At 54.4% G+C, this 14,735-nt stretch overlaps 1 protein-coding gene across 2 annotated transcripts in view; it reads left to right on the top strand.

Annotated features, from left to right (window-relative positions):
* ARHGEF17 (Rho guanine nucleotide exchange factor 17) overlaps positions 1-4,528 on the top strand; it is a 58,193-nt gene extending 53,665 nt beyond the window's left edge. For both annotated transcript variants that reach the window (XM_042958366.1, XM_042958367.1), the window contains exons 16-21: positions 213-299; positions 616-683; positions 939-1,087; positions 1,538-1,712; positions 1,827-2,096; positions 3,000-4,528. In XM_042958366.1, coding sequence (XP_042814300.1) covers positions 213-299; positions 616-683; positions 939-1,087; positions 1,538-1,712; positions 1,827-2,096; positions 3,000-3,196 — 946 coding nt within the window. In that variant the 3' untranslated portion in view covers positions 3,197-4,528. The remainder of the gene's footprint in view (positions 1-212; positions 300-615; positions 684-938; positions 1,088-1,537; positions 1,713-1,826; positions 2,097-2,999) is intronic.
* Positions 4,529-14,735: the final 10,207 nt, after the last annotated feature.

Below are 14,735 nucleotides of genomic sequence, written 5' to 3'. Positions count from 1 at the left end.
AAGCAGAAGCAGGAGGGCTTTGGGTCAGACCTCAGGAGTACTGGCAGCCAGGGCTGCCAGTGAGTCTGAGATCCATAGTGCGGCTCTTGGATCTCAGTGCTTTGGGCAGGCACCTGGCAGGAAGGAGATGGTGATGGAGACAGAGGTGGAGGGATACTTCAGGGGCTGGTGTGTGCAAGCATTTGTCACAGGTGCACACCCCTGATCCACAGTGTCCACGTGTACCAGTCCTCCGACAGCATCCGTGATCGCAGGAACAGCATGAAGCTTCAGCATGCGGCCTCTGTGACCTGCATCCTGTAAGGCCCTTGGGTAGTCCTCCTAGTCCAGACCCTTCTACACATGCAGGTTTCCTGCTGTTCACCCAGGTCTCCCTGCTCGACTGGCCCCTCCTTTCTGTGGAGGCTGGAGGCCAGGGGCTTGGCCCTAGGCTAGCTGTGCCTTTCATATACTCTTTGACTATGAGCCAATCCTACCCCTTCCTAGCCTCAGGCTTCCCTGCCTGGAGGGGTGGTCTCTCAGGAAATATAGCCATTCTGGCTACGATGCTTTGGCCCAAGGTGACCTCCTCTGGCCTCCTGAAACCCCTGACTCCTCCTTCTTTTCCCTGCCTAGGTATCTGAATAACCAGGTGTTTGTGTCTCTGGCCAATGGAGAACTTGTGGTCTACCAAAGAGAAGCAGGTGGGAACCCACCCCTCCCCCACCCCCCACGAGCCCCTTGCTGGCACTGTCTTCTGAGCACAGGTGGGGCTTTGGGGCCATGAGTCTGAAGATGTGGCTTTGGGGAACTCTCAGGCCCTCTCTGGGCCTTGGTGTCCTTGTGTATAAATGAGGACACCATTTCATTTCATTTCATTTCATTTCATTTCAGGGTGTGGGGGTAATGCAATAGTGGACTGAATTTACTCTGTTTTCTTTATCCCACTCCCACTCCAGGCCATTTCTGGGACCCCCAGAACTTCAAGTCAGTGACCCTGGGTTCTCAGGGGAGCCCCATCACCAAGATGGTGTCTGTGGGTGGGCGTCTGTGGTGTGGCTGCCAGAACCGAATCCTTGTCCTGAGCCCTGACACACTGCAGCTGGAGGTAGCATTGGGGAGTGGGGCGGGGGGGGGGGAGGGTAGTGGGGACACAGTTGGTGATTTGAGGTGAGCCTGACTCATGAAAGTGAGAGATGAGACCATAGGGGCAATAAGAAAGCCTCCATCTGTCCAGGGAGAGCCCAATGATTGATCTGAAAATCTTTCAAGCTCTAAAATTCTCTGATCATGGAGTCATGGAGTTTCATGGGGAAAGGCAGCTCCATTTGAATTTCTGAGGATTGAGTCGGGGCTTCAGTGAAGCCAAGCTTTGATAGGTTGGTCATCTAGATCAAGGAGGAAGGCTGCCTTTGCTGTCAGTCCAGGTGGCTTTCTGGAGAGGTTTAGTGGCAGCTGTAAGGGATGAGGGGGGCACTGGTGAAGCACAAGGCAGGAAGGGGCAGAGAAGGCAAGCCTGCCGGTCACCCACCTGCACTCTACTTGTCTCCCCAACCAGCACACATTCTATGTGGGGCAGGATTCCAGCCGCAGCGTGGCTTGTATGGTGGACTCCAGCCTGGGTGTGTGGGTGACATTGAAGGGTAGTGCCCACGTGTGTCTCTACCATCCAGACACCTTTGAGCAGCTGGCAGAGGTAGACGTCACACCTCCCGTGCACAGGATGCTGGCAGGTACTGACCTCAGTCCACCACTACCCCTTCCCTTGGAGCCTTTCTGCCCCATCATTGAGGAAGCTGAGCCAGGGTGAGAATTCGGCCTCAGCTCTGGTCTCTCTTGCACCCTAGGCTCGGACGCCATCATCCGGCAGCACAAGGCTGCCTGCCTGAGGATCACAGCGCTGTTGGTGTGTGAAGAGCTGCTGTGGGTGGGCACCAGTGCCGGCGTCGTGCTCACCATGCCCACCTCGCCCAGTACCGTCAGCTGCCCGCGAGCACCCCTTAGCCCCGCTGGCCTAGGCCAGGGACACACCGGCCACGTCCGCTTCTTGGCTGCAGTCCAGCTGCCAGACGGCTTCAACCTGCTCTGCTCAACCCCACCACCTCCCCCAGACACGGGTAGGTTTCTGCATCCTACCAATCCAGGGATCCTGGGATCCTCTTCAGTCTCTTAAGACTCCCCTATCCTGCCAGAAGAGGTTTAAGAGGGAAGAAGAGTGTTATACAGAGCTGGAAATGGCATATATGACAGGAAATAGGCTCTAGAAACCCCAAAATAAAACCTCCTAGGATAGGGGGTGTATGTAAAACTCTATCTAGAAGTGTCACGGTAGACAGGGAGTGAACCGTAAGAACTATAACCCAAGAATTAGACTATGGCACCGCAAGGGATGTATATGGCAGGAGATGAAAGAGGACTAGAGATGATGTCTGGGGCAGAAAGTGGAGTCAGGAAGTGATGTGCAGAGCAGGAAATAGAAATGGCACCAGTAAGTAGAACACAAATGGTAGATAAGACAGAAGTGGCCTATGAGAATTAGAAAGTGAAATGTATTAGGAAATGATGTACATCAAGGAGGCTACAATTAGCCAAGTCTTGCTTTGACCGGGCAGGAAACCATATTCCCAAGAGGAAGTGGCAGTGGGAATTGGGAAGCAGGGAAGCCTCGGGCAGGAGTGGTCTGTGTCCAGAGAAGACCTAAGCTCCCTAGCCGAGAAAGGGCTGTTGGAAGCAGGAAGTGGTATGAGGAGGACAGTGCATGTGCAGTAACTGAGAGAAAGTGGTGTGGCCCTGGGAACCTATGCCGCTCTTGACTAGAAAGTACAGATAGAGGTAAGTTGTGTGACTGCCAAGAAGTGGGCATTTCTTTTCAAACAAGAAGTTCTTGGCTAACAGGAAATAGGATCCCCTCAGGAAATGTACCTGTCTCTGTTCCTTGTCTTCTGGGGTGCAGGCCTTTAGGGGACAGTACAGCCACCAGTTGCCCCCAGGCTAACGGATCCTCTCCCTCCACTCCCAAGGCCCTGAGAAGCTTCCATCCCTGGAGCACCGGGACTCCCCTCGGCACCGAGGACCTGCCTCAGCCAGGCCTAAAATGCTGGTTATCAGTGGAGGTGACGGCTATGAGGACTTCCGACTCAGCAGTGGGGGTGGTGGCAGCAGCGAGACTGTGGGCCGAGATGATAGCACAAACCACCTCCTCCTATGGAGGGTGTGACCCTGTCCGCTGTGGCCCAGGACTTGGCCCGCCCACTTGCCCTCAACCTGCTTGCCTCTTCCTAGCCCACATGCAGACTCTGACTGGGAGTGTCCCACCAGGGGCTCACCTGTGACTGTGTGGGCTCCCTCCTATCCCTGAGGAAGTATTACTGATGGAACACCTGCTGGCCAGTGGGCCAAGGCCTTTCCCAACCCTCTGGCTGCTGCGGTGTTCCCAGTCACGATTGGGGTGGGGTAGGGGGCACGTGGGCTGCCCAGGACCTCTGTCCCTGGAGCTTCTACCAAAGACACAGCCAGGCCTGGACCCCATGGGGCTAGGGAGGGCCATGTGCAATATTTGGAGGGTTTTCTGGGGACAGTGGGAGGGCTGGGGCAGAATCCTTTCCCATGTACAGTATTTATGTTCCTTTTTAGATGTGTACCTTCCCAAGCACTTATTTATGCAATGACCTGGGCAGGGGGTGATTTGAAGAAATAACAGAAGGGAAAAAAACCCTATATCTGCTCTGGGGGCCACCTAGGACCCTAAGCAAGCCTTCCTGGAAGGACCAATCCCCCCACCATTACATACTTGCACGCATGTGTGCACACACAGACACACACACACACTGCATGTTCAGGGCACTAAAACATTGCCTCTTCACATATACTTTCCACGGCCTTGTCCTGATTGGGCTGCCCTCCGGTATCCAGAGCCAAGGACCAAGTACCCTCAGTCGTCCAGAACAAGATGATGACTGCTGGGGGCAGTGACTCCCATCTGGGGGCCTCCCCAGGCCTTGGTATTTCCTAACTTCTTGGCAGTGCCTTTAGTCATTTCCAAATTTGGTAACACTGATGGGGACTTGGGCAAGGCTCTCTCCTGGCCTGAGCAGGGAAGAGGAAAGGGCCCCTGCTCTCCATAAAGTTGCCTCCCCAGCCCCTGTGTCTCATGCACTGGCAGTATGGTCACCTTAGGAGTGTGGGCCTAAGAGCCCCTTCACTCTGACCACTGAGTCCCTCTCTTCACACCCTTCCTGCCAGGGCAGCCCCTCCAGGAAGAATGCCCAGAGCTGAGGGGCTGGACATGGCCTCTTTAACTGGGAACCACTTGAGGGCAGCCTCTTCTCTGCCCCCTGGACTGCAGGAGCCAGTCTGACCCCCAGCCCCCTTGCTTCTTCAGCTACAGCTCCAAAGGTCTGGTTTCAGATGGGGTTTGTTTGGTTCTGTTTTTGTTTGGGGTGCGTGGGTCATTGCGGTCTTAGATTATGTTTCTCTTGCTACCAAACAGTCATGTATTAACTTTCCTTGGATGATGAATTTTAAAGAGTCAATAAATAGAAACACCAAATGATTGCTCCCCATCAGTGGCATAGTGGCCTCCAGCCAGCAACCTCAGGGCTCCCCATCTGATGGGCCTCCCAACACCTGCTCACTTGAGCAGAAGGGAGGGCTTGGAGACCCAGAAGGATGCTGGGATGCGAAGGCTGCCACTTGCTGTGTTATCCTAGGCAAGTCATTGCCCCTGTGGGGGCTATAGTTCTTTCATCAGGAAAACAAGGGCTTATGCCAGTTCACTGCTTTGTAACCAGGGCTACGTGTCAGAATCCCTTACAGGCCACATGTGTAAACAGGAAGTGTGATACATAATTGTCCATGTAAGTATACATTCCCAGGCTCCCTACAGCTTCTCAGTCATTGGATCTGGGATGAGGCTTGGGAATCTGAAGCTGACCCAGGCAGTAAGTAAAAAATTAGGCGACCAGGGAGCCTATACAGCTCCTCCAGGAAACGGTGTTCTTTGCAGCAAAGCCTCATGTGAGGCTGGGGATTCTGACAGAAGCTAAGGTGATTTCAGGTTTTAGAGCAAGGGTAGAATCCAAGTCTGTCTGATTTCTGGTCCAAAACAGTATGTCATTAAAGTAGACATAAAATGCAGGGGCGCCTGGGTGGCTCAGTCAGTTGAACGTCTGGCTTTGGCTCAGGTCATGATCTCACGGATTGAGAGTTTGAGCCCAGTGTCAGAGTTGCTGCTGTCAGCATGGATCCTGCTTTGGATCCTCTGTCCCCTCTCTCTCTGCCCCTCCTCCACTGGTGCTATCTTGAAAGAAAGAAAGAAAGGAAGGAAGGAAGGAAGGAAGGAAGGAAGGAAGAAAGAAAGAAAAAGAAAGGAAAGAAAGAAAAAGAGAGGGAGAGAAAGAAAGAAAGAAAGAAAAGAAAAGAGAAAAGAAAAAAGAAAAGAAAAGAAGAAAGAAAAAGAGAAAAAGAATACAGAGGCCAAACCCATGGGGCCGGCCAGTCCACGCAGGGCTGATCTCTTCCCACCAGGGTACACCCACGGGGCTGAAGATGACGACCACTTGCGAAGGGCAGAGCATGCCCCAGCTCTGCTGAACTCGTTGGAACATTTTCCCACCTAAGTGATTAACACTTTACACATACCATTTGCTGAAGGGGGAATGCAGGTTCATGCTTTGCAAACTGGTATACACATATCTTGGGTCTGCTGGGCCCTCAAGGCCACAGGACACGCATGGAACACCTCCCTGCAGCATCACTTCACTTGGAAGATCTGGGAAGGAGGGGATTATATTAAACACACATATTCCAGGGTAAAAGGCAACGTTTGTGTGGAATTCATGGTGCAACAAAGCAGAAAGAACACAGACTTTGAAGCTGGACAGAAATCTTGACTTTATCACTAACTAGCTATGTGACTTTGAATGACTTGTATCCCCTGTGAGCCTTCATTTCCTCATTTGTAAAATGGGGCCATTAATCCTTTCCCCCACAAAGAAGAGATTTGTTCTGCCCTGAAATAAAAGGGGGGGTAGTTAATGGAAAGGGGAACTGGCAGTAAATAGTTTTCATCACAGTGGCCCACATTTTGGCACTCCATCTCTGGACACTTGGCCTCTTCACCTTGAGACTCTGGTTCCTCCCTTGCTGCCAGATGGCTGCTGTTCTCACTGCTTCACAGCTTCTGTGGCCTTGGGGCCTCTTCACCTCAACATAGGGGTCCTGGTCAGACTTCAGTTCTGGCATTGGATACCCAAGGCCGGATTCTCAGCATGTTCCCAGCTCAAGTACCTTAGTAGGACTGGGCCAGGCCCAGCCCACTGTTACCGAGGAGGCCACATCCCAGGGCATTGGTCAGCCTGTGGACAGGTGTTTATGCCTGAGCCAGTCAGCTGTGGGGAGGGAGGTCCTGGGATGAATAGTTATCAGGCCCCAGGCCCAGGGGAGGGTCCTAGAAGAATTGGCTCCTCTAAAGCAGTAGTTCTCAACCTTGGCTGCACATTATAATCACCTGAGGGGCCCGGCCCATATCCCAAGCCAATTAAGTCAGAATTCTGAGTGTAGGACCCAGGTATCAGTATTTTCCAAGGGAACTGGATTGAAGTCTAATGTTTGTACAAAGAAGTACACAGTTGTTAGTGTGTGGCTTGATGAATTTCATAATGTAAATACACCCGGATCAAAAAGCCGAGTATTTGTCAGCCTGAAAACTCCCCAAATGTCCCCTCTGAGTCTATCCTCCAAGAGTAACTGTCTTAGGACACCATGTTTTAATTTCGCCAGCTGAGGTGGAGAACCAATACTTTAAAGGGTATGGCCATGGCTGGCCATTGGGGTCGGAAGAAGTGGGGCTTAGGTTTGGTATGAAGAGAGCACAGCTTGAGGCAAGGCAAGCAGGGGAGGGGGGCCAGCTGGAGTGAGGAGTCCATGGTGTAGGCCCAGCTGGGGGAGAGGAAGAGGTAGGGGAAGCCAGAACATGAGCTCTATGAAAGGGGACTTCATTTTGGTTTTTTGCTCCATCCCTAGGCTGCCTGCAGTACCTGACACGTAGTAGATGCTCAATAAATATTTGTTGAATTAAATCTGGAGAATTCTGTTAGGGTCTCCTTTTAGGTCTTAAATATCACAAAACAATAACCCCAGCTCCCAGTTATTGTTTGCTACAAGTCAGGAGCATGGACCATCTCAATCCTCAGAATGGTCCCGGGAAGTTGGTACCATTATTATTCTCTTTCTTCAGATGAGGAAACTGAGGTTCAGAGAAGTTAAATGCCTTCCTCAAGGTCACCAGTCTGCTAAGTGGTACAGCCTGGATTCACATGCGATCTGTCTGCTCAGGTCTCTGTGGCTCAGGGAAGAGAAGAGGGGAAGTCACATGGAGTGGCTGGAGGACAGGAGAGACAGAGTCTGAGCAGCCAGAGCCACATCCAATCACTCATGAGGTGTCTGGCTCAAGTTCCTTAAACCAGCCCTGGGTGGGGTGTTCTGACCTCAGAGGACAAGAGAGAGCCATCTCTTCTCCAAAGGGATTCTCCAAGTGGTTCCTTGGGCTAGGGACAGAGGGCAGGGTTTAGCTAGACATCTACCTCAGGGGGAAGATGAGGCAAGGAGAGGGATAGGGACTTATTTCAGATCACACAGCAAGGCAGCATTGAGGCTGGGGGGTGGGGTGGGGGTGGAAGCTGGGTGGGTGTAGAGGACAGCCCAGGCAGGAAGGTTTCCTGTGATCAGAACAGTCAGAGAATGACCCTTAGAACCCCTGAAGCACAGAACTAAATTAGCTGGTCTTCAGGGGCCCCGTCATATGCCTTGAACTGGGGCTAGCAATAATCTGCAGGTCCAGAAGACTTGGTGAAGGGACAGCAAATTTGGCTAAGGCCCCGGCTTAGACATTTCGGGTAGAGACTGGGGAGGAGATAGGGGACTCAGATGTCTGCACTCAAATCTCAGCCCTCGCCTCCCTTCACTGTGTGACCCCAGGCAAGTGTCTGCCCTCTCCGGACCCAAATGACCTCTATGAGACCTTCACATATTTTGCATGCCTGCCAAACACCAATTCTCTCTTCTGTCCTCACAGACCTTAAGCCACAGGCCAGGTTGCAGGAAGCAGCAAGGGGAAGTGCTATTTTGGGCCCATTATGGCCAAAGAGGAGTCCTGCCTGGCAAAGGCAAGTGAACAGGCATCCTAAGCTGGATCAGGGATAGATTGCAGGACTGAACTGAGGAGGTGGATATAGAGCAGGTATCAGGGACAAGTAGGGGCAGAGCCCAGATGCCAGGGTGTGGGGACGACACAGGGCAAACACTGAGGATGCAGGAAGAGAGGGAGCAGATAGGGGTTCTGAGCCTGGAAGGGGTTCTTCTTTCTAGAAGAAGCTGGTACCCCTGACAATGGGGTTTCAATAGATCCTCACAACACCCTGGGCTGGGGAGCTTGCTCTCAGAGAGGTAAAGTCACTTGCTTAAGTGACACAGTCTGGCAATGGCAGACTGAGACTTGACCTCTTTCTGTGCGACACCAAAACCTAACCCCAGTGGGATTTCAGACCCATGTCAGGGTCTAGACCTAAATTCGGACTGCACCTAGCTCTCAGGCCCAGCAGCCTCAGCTCAGTGTCTGCCCTGCCCCAGGCTGAGCCCCACCCACCCTGGCCTCCTAGCCTCAGTTCCTCCTTAGACCTCCGCATGGAGCTAAGGCACAGACATAGGGGGAAGCCTGCCCTTAGAGGGGTAGGACTTGGCCAGTTGGGAATTAGCCAAGTGCAGAGCATTGAAATTTTTAAAAAAGATTTTTTTTAATTTTTAAGTAATTTCTATAACCAGTGTGGGGCTCCAGTTTACAACCCAGAGATCAAGAGTCGCATGTTCCACTGACTGAGCCAGCCAGGCACCCCTAGAGCACTGAAATTTAAGTCGGAGCCCCCAGCATTCCTCCTCCTTTGTATTTCCATGTTAAAATTCCAGTGCAGCCAGCAGAGGGCGCTACCACTTCTGGTCCGCAACCCAGAGACTGACATCTGTTCAGGTTCCTTGCAAACAACTGCATCCCATGCCTCTGATCCTTTGGGACAGGGTCCCCACTGCAGGCAGGGCCTCAGTGGGACATGGAGCTCATGACTGTGCCTCTGGAGCACCATCGCAGCTCATCCTGGTTTACTGGAGCATGTGCTGTGCCACCTAAGATGAGGTGCTGGCTTTCTCTGGGCTCACTTCCTCAGCTGCACCATAACAGGTTCAGATGAGATGGTCTCTGAGGTCCCTAAGTGCAGGGATTGTAATGCTAAGATTTCGCAGGTTCATGTGAGATGCCAGGAGTTTTAAAAGCCTGTGATTGTGAGAGTCCTTTGTTCTCAAGCCTGTGGCTGTCCAAGCTCTATAAAAAGCTTATCTAAATCTCTCCTGTGGCCTCCATAACTCTATCTCTGTCTCCTCACTAGATGCTCCCAGATTCTTGAGCAGGGTCCCATCTGTAGCTCATTGTGGTTCAGGAGTCAGAGCTGGTAGTAAATAACAGTTAGGCTCCCTCATAACCTGAGGGTGCGGGGGTGGGATGTGTGTGGTCTGTGGCTCCAGGAGACCCAACTCCACGGAGATGCAACCTGAGAGCCCGAAGTTGCCAACCAGAGTCCCCAAAGCCACAAGAGAGACCACATCAGCCCCACCATTCCTGATCTTTCCTCCTGGCTCAGGTTGCTGCTGCCCACCCTTAGCACTCAGACAGGTGGGGCAGATCACCTCCTCCCACAGAGAACCGGAACGACCTTCAGGTAACAAGTTTGGCACCCAGATTTTCAGATGGGGAAACTGAGTCTGGGGAGGGATTTGACCAAAGCCTCACAGAGAGCTGGCAGTAGGTGTAGACCCTCTGTAAAATGTCTGATTAATAATAGCCTATGCTCCTTGACCAAAAAGCATATCCTCATGTAATCTATTAAGTGGCACGTGACATGCCACCATTTGAACTCCAGAACTTGGAACTCAGGTATAGAAGGTCCTCTTACAAAGAAAACATTTGCAGGAACAGAGGGCCTCTTGGGCTACTCTCATCGCCTCACCAGGTGCCAGCATGGATCCCCTCTGGGCTCCCCCCACCCCATGGGCTTGGATTTGAGATATTCGACCCTAGGACCACCCTTGCCCTAGCCCTGAGGGGTGTCCATTGAGATGTGAGGGGGATGGGGCTATGATCCTGATGTCAGTCACCTGGAGCTCTTCACCTACAACCTGGGCATGGCCCAGGGAAATGGAAACTCTTCCCCTCCCCCTCTCCCTCTGCAGGTGTCCAGTTCTCCTCTGAGAATCTCCTGGACCCTGGGGACCTGACCTTCCCCACCCCCTCACCCTACAGCTCAGGTTCTAGGACTCAGTTTGTTTAGAAATCTCCACCTCTTCCCACAATCTATCCCCAATAGACTTATTTACCTTCCTTTACCTCTGTCATGAGCTGTGATTATCCCTTTCCCAGCCCGCCTCTGCCCCCAACATGAGGCCCTCCGTGCTGTGTGCATCTTCTCCCAGCCCTGCTGTCCTGGGAGGACCTCCTGGGATCCCCTCAATAGTACTGAGTGGGGGAAACTCTGCCTGCTGAGCTGCTGCCTCCAGTCCTGGCCCACCATATTGCACAACTCCAGAGGGCACAATTCACAGAGCTGGGAATACAATGTGAATAGTGTCCTGGAGTCCCTAGTCCCTGCCTAACTGGGCACCCAGATAGCTGGCAATGGGAATTGGCAGAGTGGGGCAGCTGGTGGTAGGGAAGGGAGAACACTGTGTCATCTGTCCCGTTGGAAGGAGACACTCACTATCTTGTCAGAGAGGGGTGGGGTGGGGTAGGGTGGGGAATGGGGACAGGAAAGGTCTCTGGAGGAAGGCGCTTTGGGTTGCGCCCTGAGGCATGTGCAGGAGATCACTACTTGTACCTCCATTATAGATTCACTTTCACTTGGACTTTCCTCAACAAGCGAGCACTTCCAGGGGCCGACCTGGGCCTCATCAACAAAGTGAGGTCGTTCTCCCTGGTTGCCAATTTCCAGGAGGAAAACAAGACCCAAGAAGGGGTGGCGGTGGTCCTGCCTGAACCGGCAATTGTGACAGGACCCAGGGTAGCATCCAAGTCTCCAGACTGTGTTGCATCGCGCAACCCCTTCTTTCTTGGTTTGGAGTCCAGGAGAGGCGGATCCAAGAAGCCTCTTCCCTCGCAGCCCCCTGCAGTTCCCGGGGGGCGCGAGAGATGGCGAAACAGAGCGGCGCGGCCCGAAGGGAGAACGCGAGGCCCTACGCGGCCTCAAGGGGGTGGGGACCTGGGGGCTCGAGCCCGGGCTCTGACGTAGGGGGCGGGGCCGGAGACCGTGACGCGCGGAGGCGGGGCTGCGCACCTTCCCGGCCCGGCCAGCGATTCATTCAAAAGGCGCGCAGCCTGCGCGGCCGCCGGTGCGCTCGCGGAGCCGGGCCCGGCCTGCCAGTCTGCTGAGGGGTTGAGCTGCTGGAGCTGCTGCGGGGCGGTCAGGTAAGGAGGGCGCGTGGGGCCTCAGCCCGGGGTCTGCTTCCCGCGGCCGGGGCCAGAGTGGTGCGGACCCGAGTGGCGCCCCCCTGCCTCCCCGAGTCTCTGAGGAAGTTGGCCGGGGCGGCGGATGCCGCAGCCCCGGCTCTGCGCACCCCCCTCCCCCGCGTCCTGTCCCGGCGTCTTCCGCGCACAGGTCCCTGCCGCTCTTTAAGCCCCCTGCCCCGGGAGCTGCGCGTCCTCTAGCCGCGACTCCAGGCCCGGCCGTGCGCGGGGGCCAAGCAGCCGCGGGACCTGCAGTTTGAGTCGGCGGGCCCCGGAGACGCCCCCGGCCTGGGAAACTTGGACCGAGACCAGGAACGGGTGCGGGACGGGACGGCTGCGGCGCGGGGCGGCCGGACGGGGGGGAGCTCTGAACGGTGTCAGCCCGTGACTGTGGGTGACACGGCGCGTGAGGCGGCCCAGCCCGGGAGAACGTGTGGCCGGGACACTGGGCAGTGACGCCGGGACCAAGCGGGAGACACAGAGGGGCTCTGTGTATCTCTGACAGGCCGAGTGAGTGCGTGTGATTGTGTGAGAGAGACCCCAGGTCCTTGCGGGTGACCGTGACCCCAGCTTACTGTGAGACCCCGGTCACTGGGGTCACTGAGAGTGTATGTGGCCTGGAACGAGACCAGGGCAGGGCCAGAGTGACTCCCTAATGTGAGTGTGAAACAGAGAGGAACCCTAACTGATTTGGAGAACCAACCTCCAAATCGCTGGGGCCTAGTGTGCTCGTGGGGCCAAGTAGTGTGTGTGTGTGTGTGTGTCCAAGCCTCAGGAGAATGAGTAAGAGGCAGAAAGAGGAGGGACCTCAACCACCTGCCGTACAAAGAGGGAAGGGGAGGAGGGGAGGCAGGGGCGGCTCCACAGCTGTCCCTAAGAGGGTGCCTCTCAACATCTCAATTTAGTCAGCCGGGAGGACCCTGAGTGACTTACTCTGGCAGGGAGAGAGGAGGCCAAGGCTGGGTGACATCTGCTGAGATGACTGACACTTCTGGCAGCATCCGAGGGGCCCTGAGGTAGCCTCAGGCTCCACCTCCCAAACACACTCACACACTGAGGTCCCAGATGCCTGGCAAAGCTTTGTCCCCAGTAACCTGTATTCTCACTGGGCCTATCTTCCTCTCAGACCCTGCCCCCATTGGGCCTCAGTCTCCCTTTCTGCACACTGAGGCGTTGGGCTGTGAATGGACTGTGAATCATCACTTTGGGATCCTCTATTGTTTTTGGGTCAACCGCCTCTGTTCTCCCCTCCCTCCCTCCAGGCAGAAAGACTGCAGTAGGGGGTGGGGGCAGGTTGGCTGCTGGGGACACAATGGCCCAGGGGCTGCTGGCGACAGGGATGGAAGTACAGCTTCTCTGACAAAGCCCAGAATTCCGATCCATAGACATTGACCTCTGTGGCCCCGGTCTCCTTCATTTCCCTTTGTTGGGGGAGAGGGGGCATGGAGTTGTTCCCCATGAGTGGTCTCTGATCTGGAGAGCTGAAGCACCATCTGGGCTACTCTCTGAGGCCCCCACCCCCACAAGAGGGTCTGTTGGGTCCATGCAGGGCAGAATGGAAATTGGGCTCTCTAGACCAGGAGGGGTGAGGAGGTATCTGCTAAAGGATCTGGAAGTTCTGTCCTGCTCTGAAAATGTTGGTTGCATTCTGTGTTGGGGCTGAGGGCAAGGCGACAGTACCAGGTGCTATGCTGAACACTTTGTGGTGTACTGTTGTTGAATCCTCGCAGTGGTTCTGAGATAGGACTATTTTTCAGAGAAGGAAACTGAGGCTCAGAGAAGCAAAGTGACTTGGCCAAGGTCATGCTGAGTCCGGATACTGCCAGGACTGGAATTCAGGTCTTCTGCCTCTGAAACCCTGTGAGATGCTTGGAGAGGGCCACCTATCTTTCTAATATCTGTTCATGGCTTATATAGGCTTCCCTCTCTCAAACCCGGACTGGCAAGCATGGCCTTGCCAGAGTATGCCTTTGTGAGTTCTGAGTGTAGTGTGTATTTGTACACGTGTCTGTGTGGGTGGGTAAGTTATATGGTCTTCCTGTTCCTCCTCTTCCCTTCCCCCAGCTCTCACCCCTAGCGGGAGGTCACCAGAGAGGCCTGTCTCTTGCCTTCTAGAGTCTGCAACTGGCCTTGGGAGCATCCACACAGCTACAAAAAGTGTCAGGAGTCAGCAGCACAGCCCAGGCTCCAGGGGTGGCAAGGATAACTGAGAGTCCCAGCTGACCTTCACCATACCGGAGAGGCTCTGTTCCACTATTTAGAGTTGCTCTGGGCGTATTTTCCCAAATCTACCCACAAGCTGTGGTGTGGGGGCAGGCTGGGGGTGACCTGGGGTTGCCCCACCCTCTCGGTCCTTCAGTCTCCCCATTCTTCCCAGAGGCCCCGCAAGTTCTGACTACTGCTGCCACTGGGCCGAGGGCTGTTGCTGGGGGGTCAGGGTGTCTTTTGGTCCTCCCTGGAATGACTGGGGCTGTGCTTCTTGGGGCTGATCAGAATAGCTATCTTGGTCTCCTGGGGCTGAGCCTGAGTTATTTCTATCCCCAGCAAACAGGGAAATAGCTCTGGGCCCAGGGCGGAGGAGGAAGAGGGGAAGGGTTAGCCTCCTCTTCTCATCCTAGCCCTGGTGGAGGCCCTCCCAGTCCTACCCTGTTCACTGCCCAGGCTAAAGCTTTCTGGGAACTTGGACCTCCCAGAATGACAGTGGGGCCAGGGTGGGTTTCCACATATGGCCCCAGTTGGGACTGATGTGATAGCTGCTGGAGGGAGGTACCTGTGTTTGGCCAAGGAGGGGAGACGTTGAGGGGCAGCCATCACTGCACGCCTGCTCATAGAGTCAGCCTCATTTTACAGAGGGAGAGACTGAGGTTTGAGAAGTGCTGGGACTTACCCAAGGTGTCCAGAAACCTGGTATTCTGGCTCTCACCCTCCAAACAGGGTACCTTTCTTCCTTCTGTCCTGCCACATGTTCCCCGGCAGACTGGACGTGGCCCAAGACTGGAAGCAGGCTCCAGACACAGCTTCACAAAATCAGGCCTCCCTCTGTTGTTCCACTCTGGCCTTGCTGTCCTGCCCCAGACTCCCATACTGGCCTCTCTGCCTCCATTTCCAGTTCTTCCACGCACTGTCAGAACATCCTCCCTAAGGCAACTTACTTTTTTTTGCCTGCATAACATAGTCCAGACTCATCTGAGCATCAGCACTTTTCCTTCGAAGA

Source organism: Panthera tigris, chromosome D1 (genome assembly GCF_018350195.1).
Source record: "Panthera tigris isolate Pti1 chromosome D1, P.tigris_Pti1_mat1.1, whole genome shotgun sequence".
Lineage (NCBI taxonomy): Eukaryota > Metazoa > Chordata > Mammalia > Carnivora > Felidae > Panthera > Panthera tigris.
The sequence above is the reverse complement of the archived record's forward strand: the minus strand, read 5'-3'. Positions and strand labels throughout refer to the sequence as shown.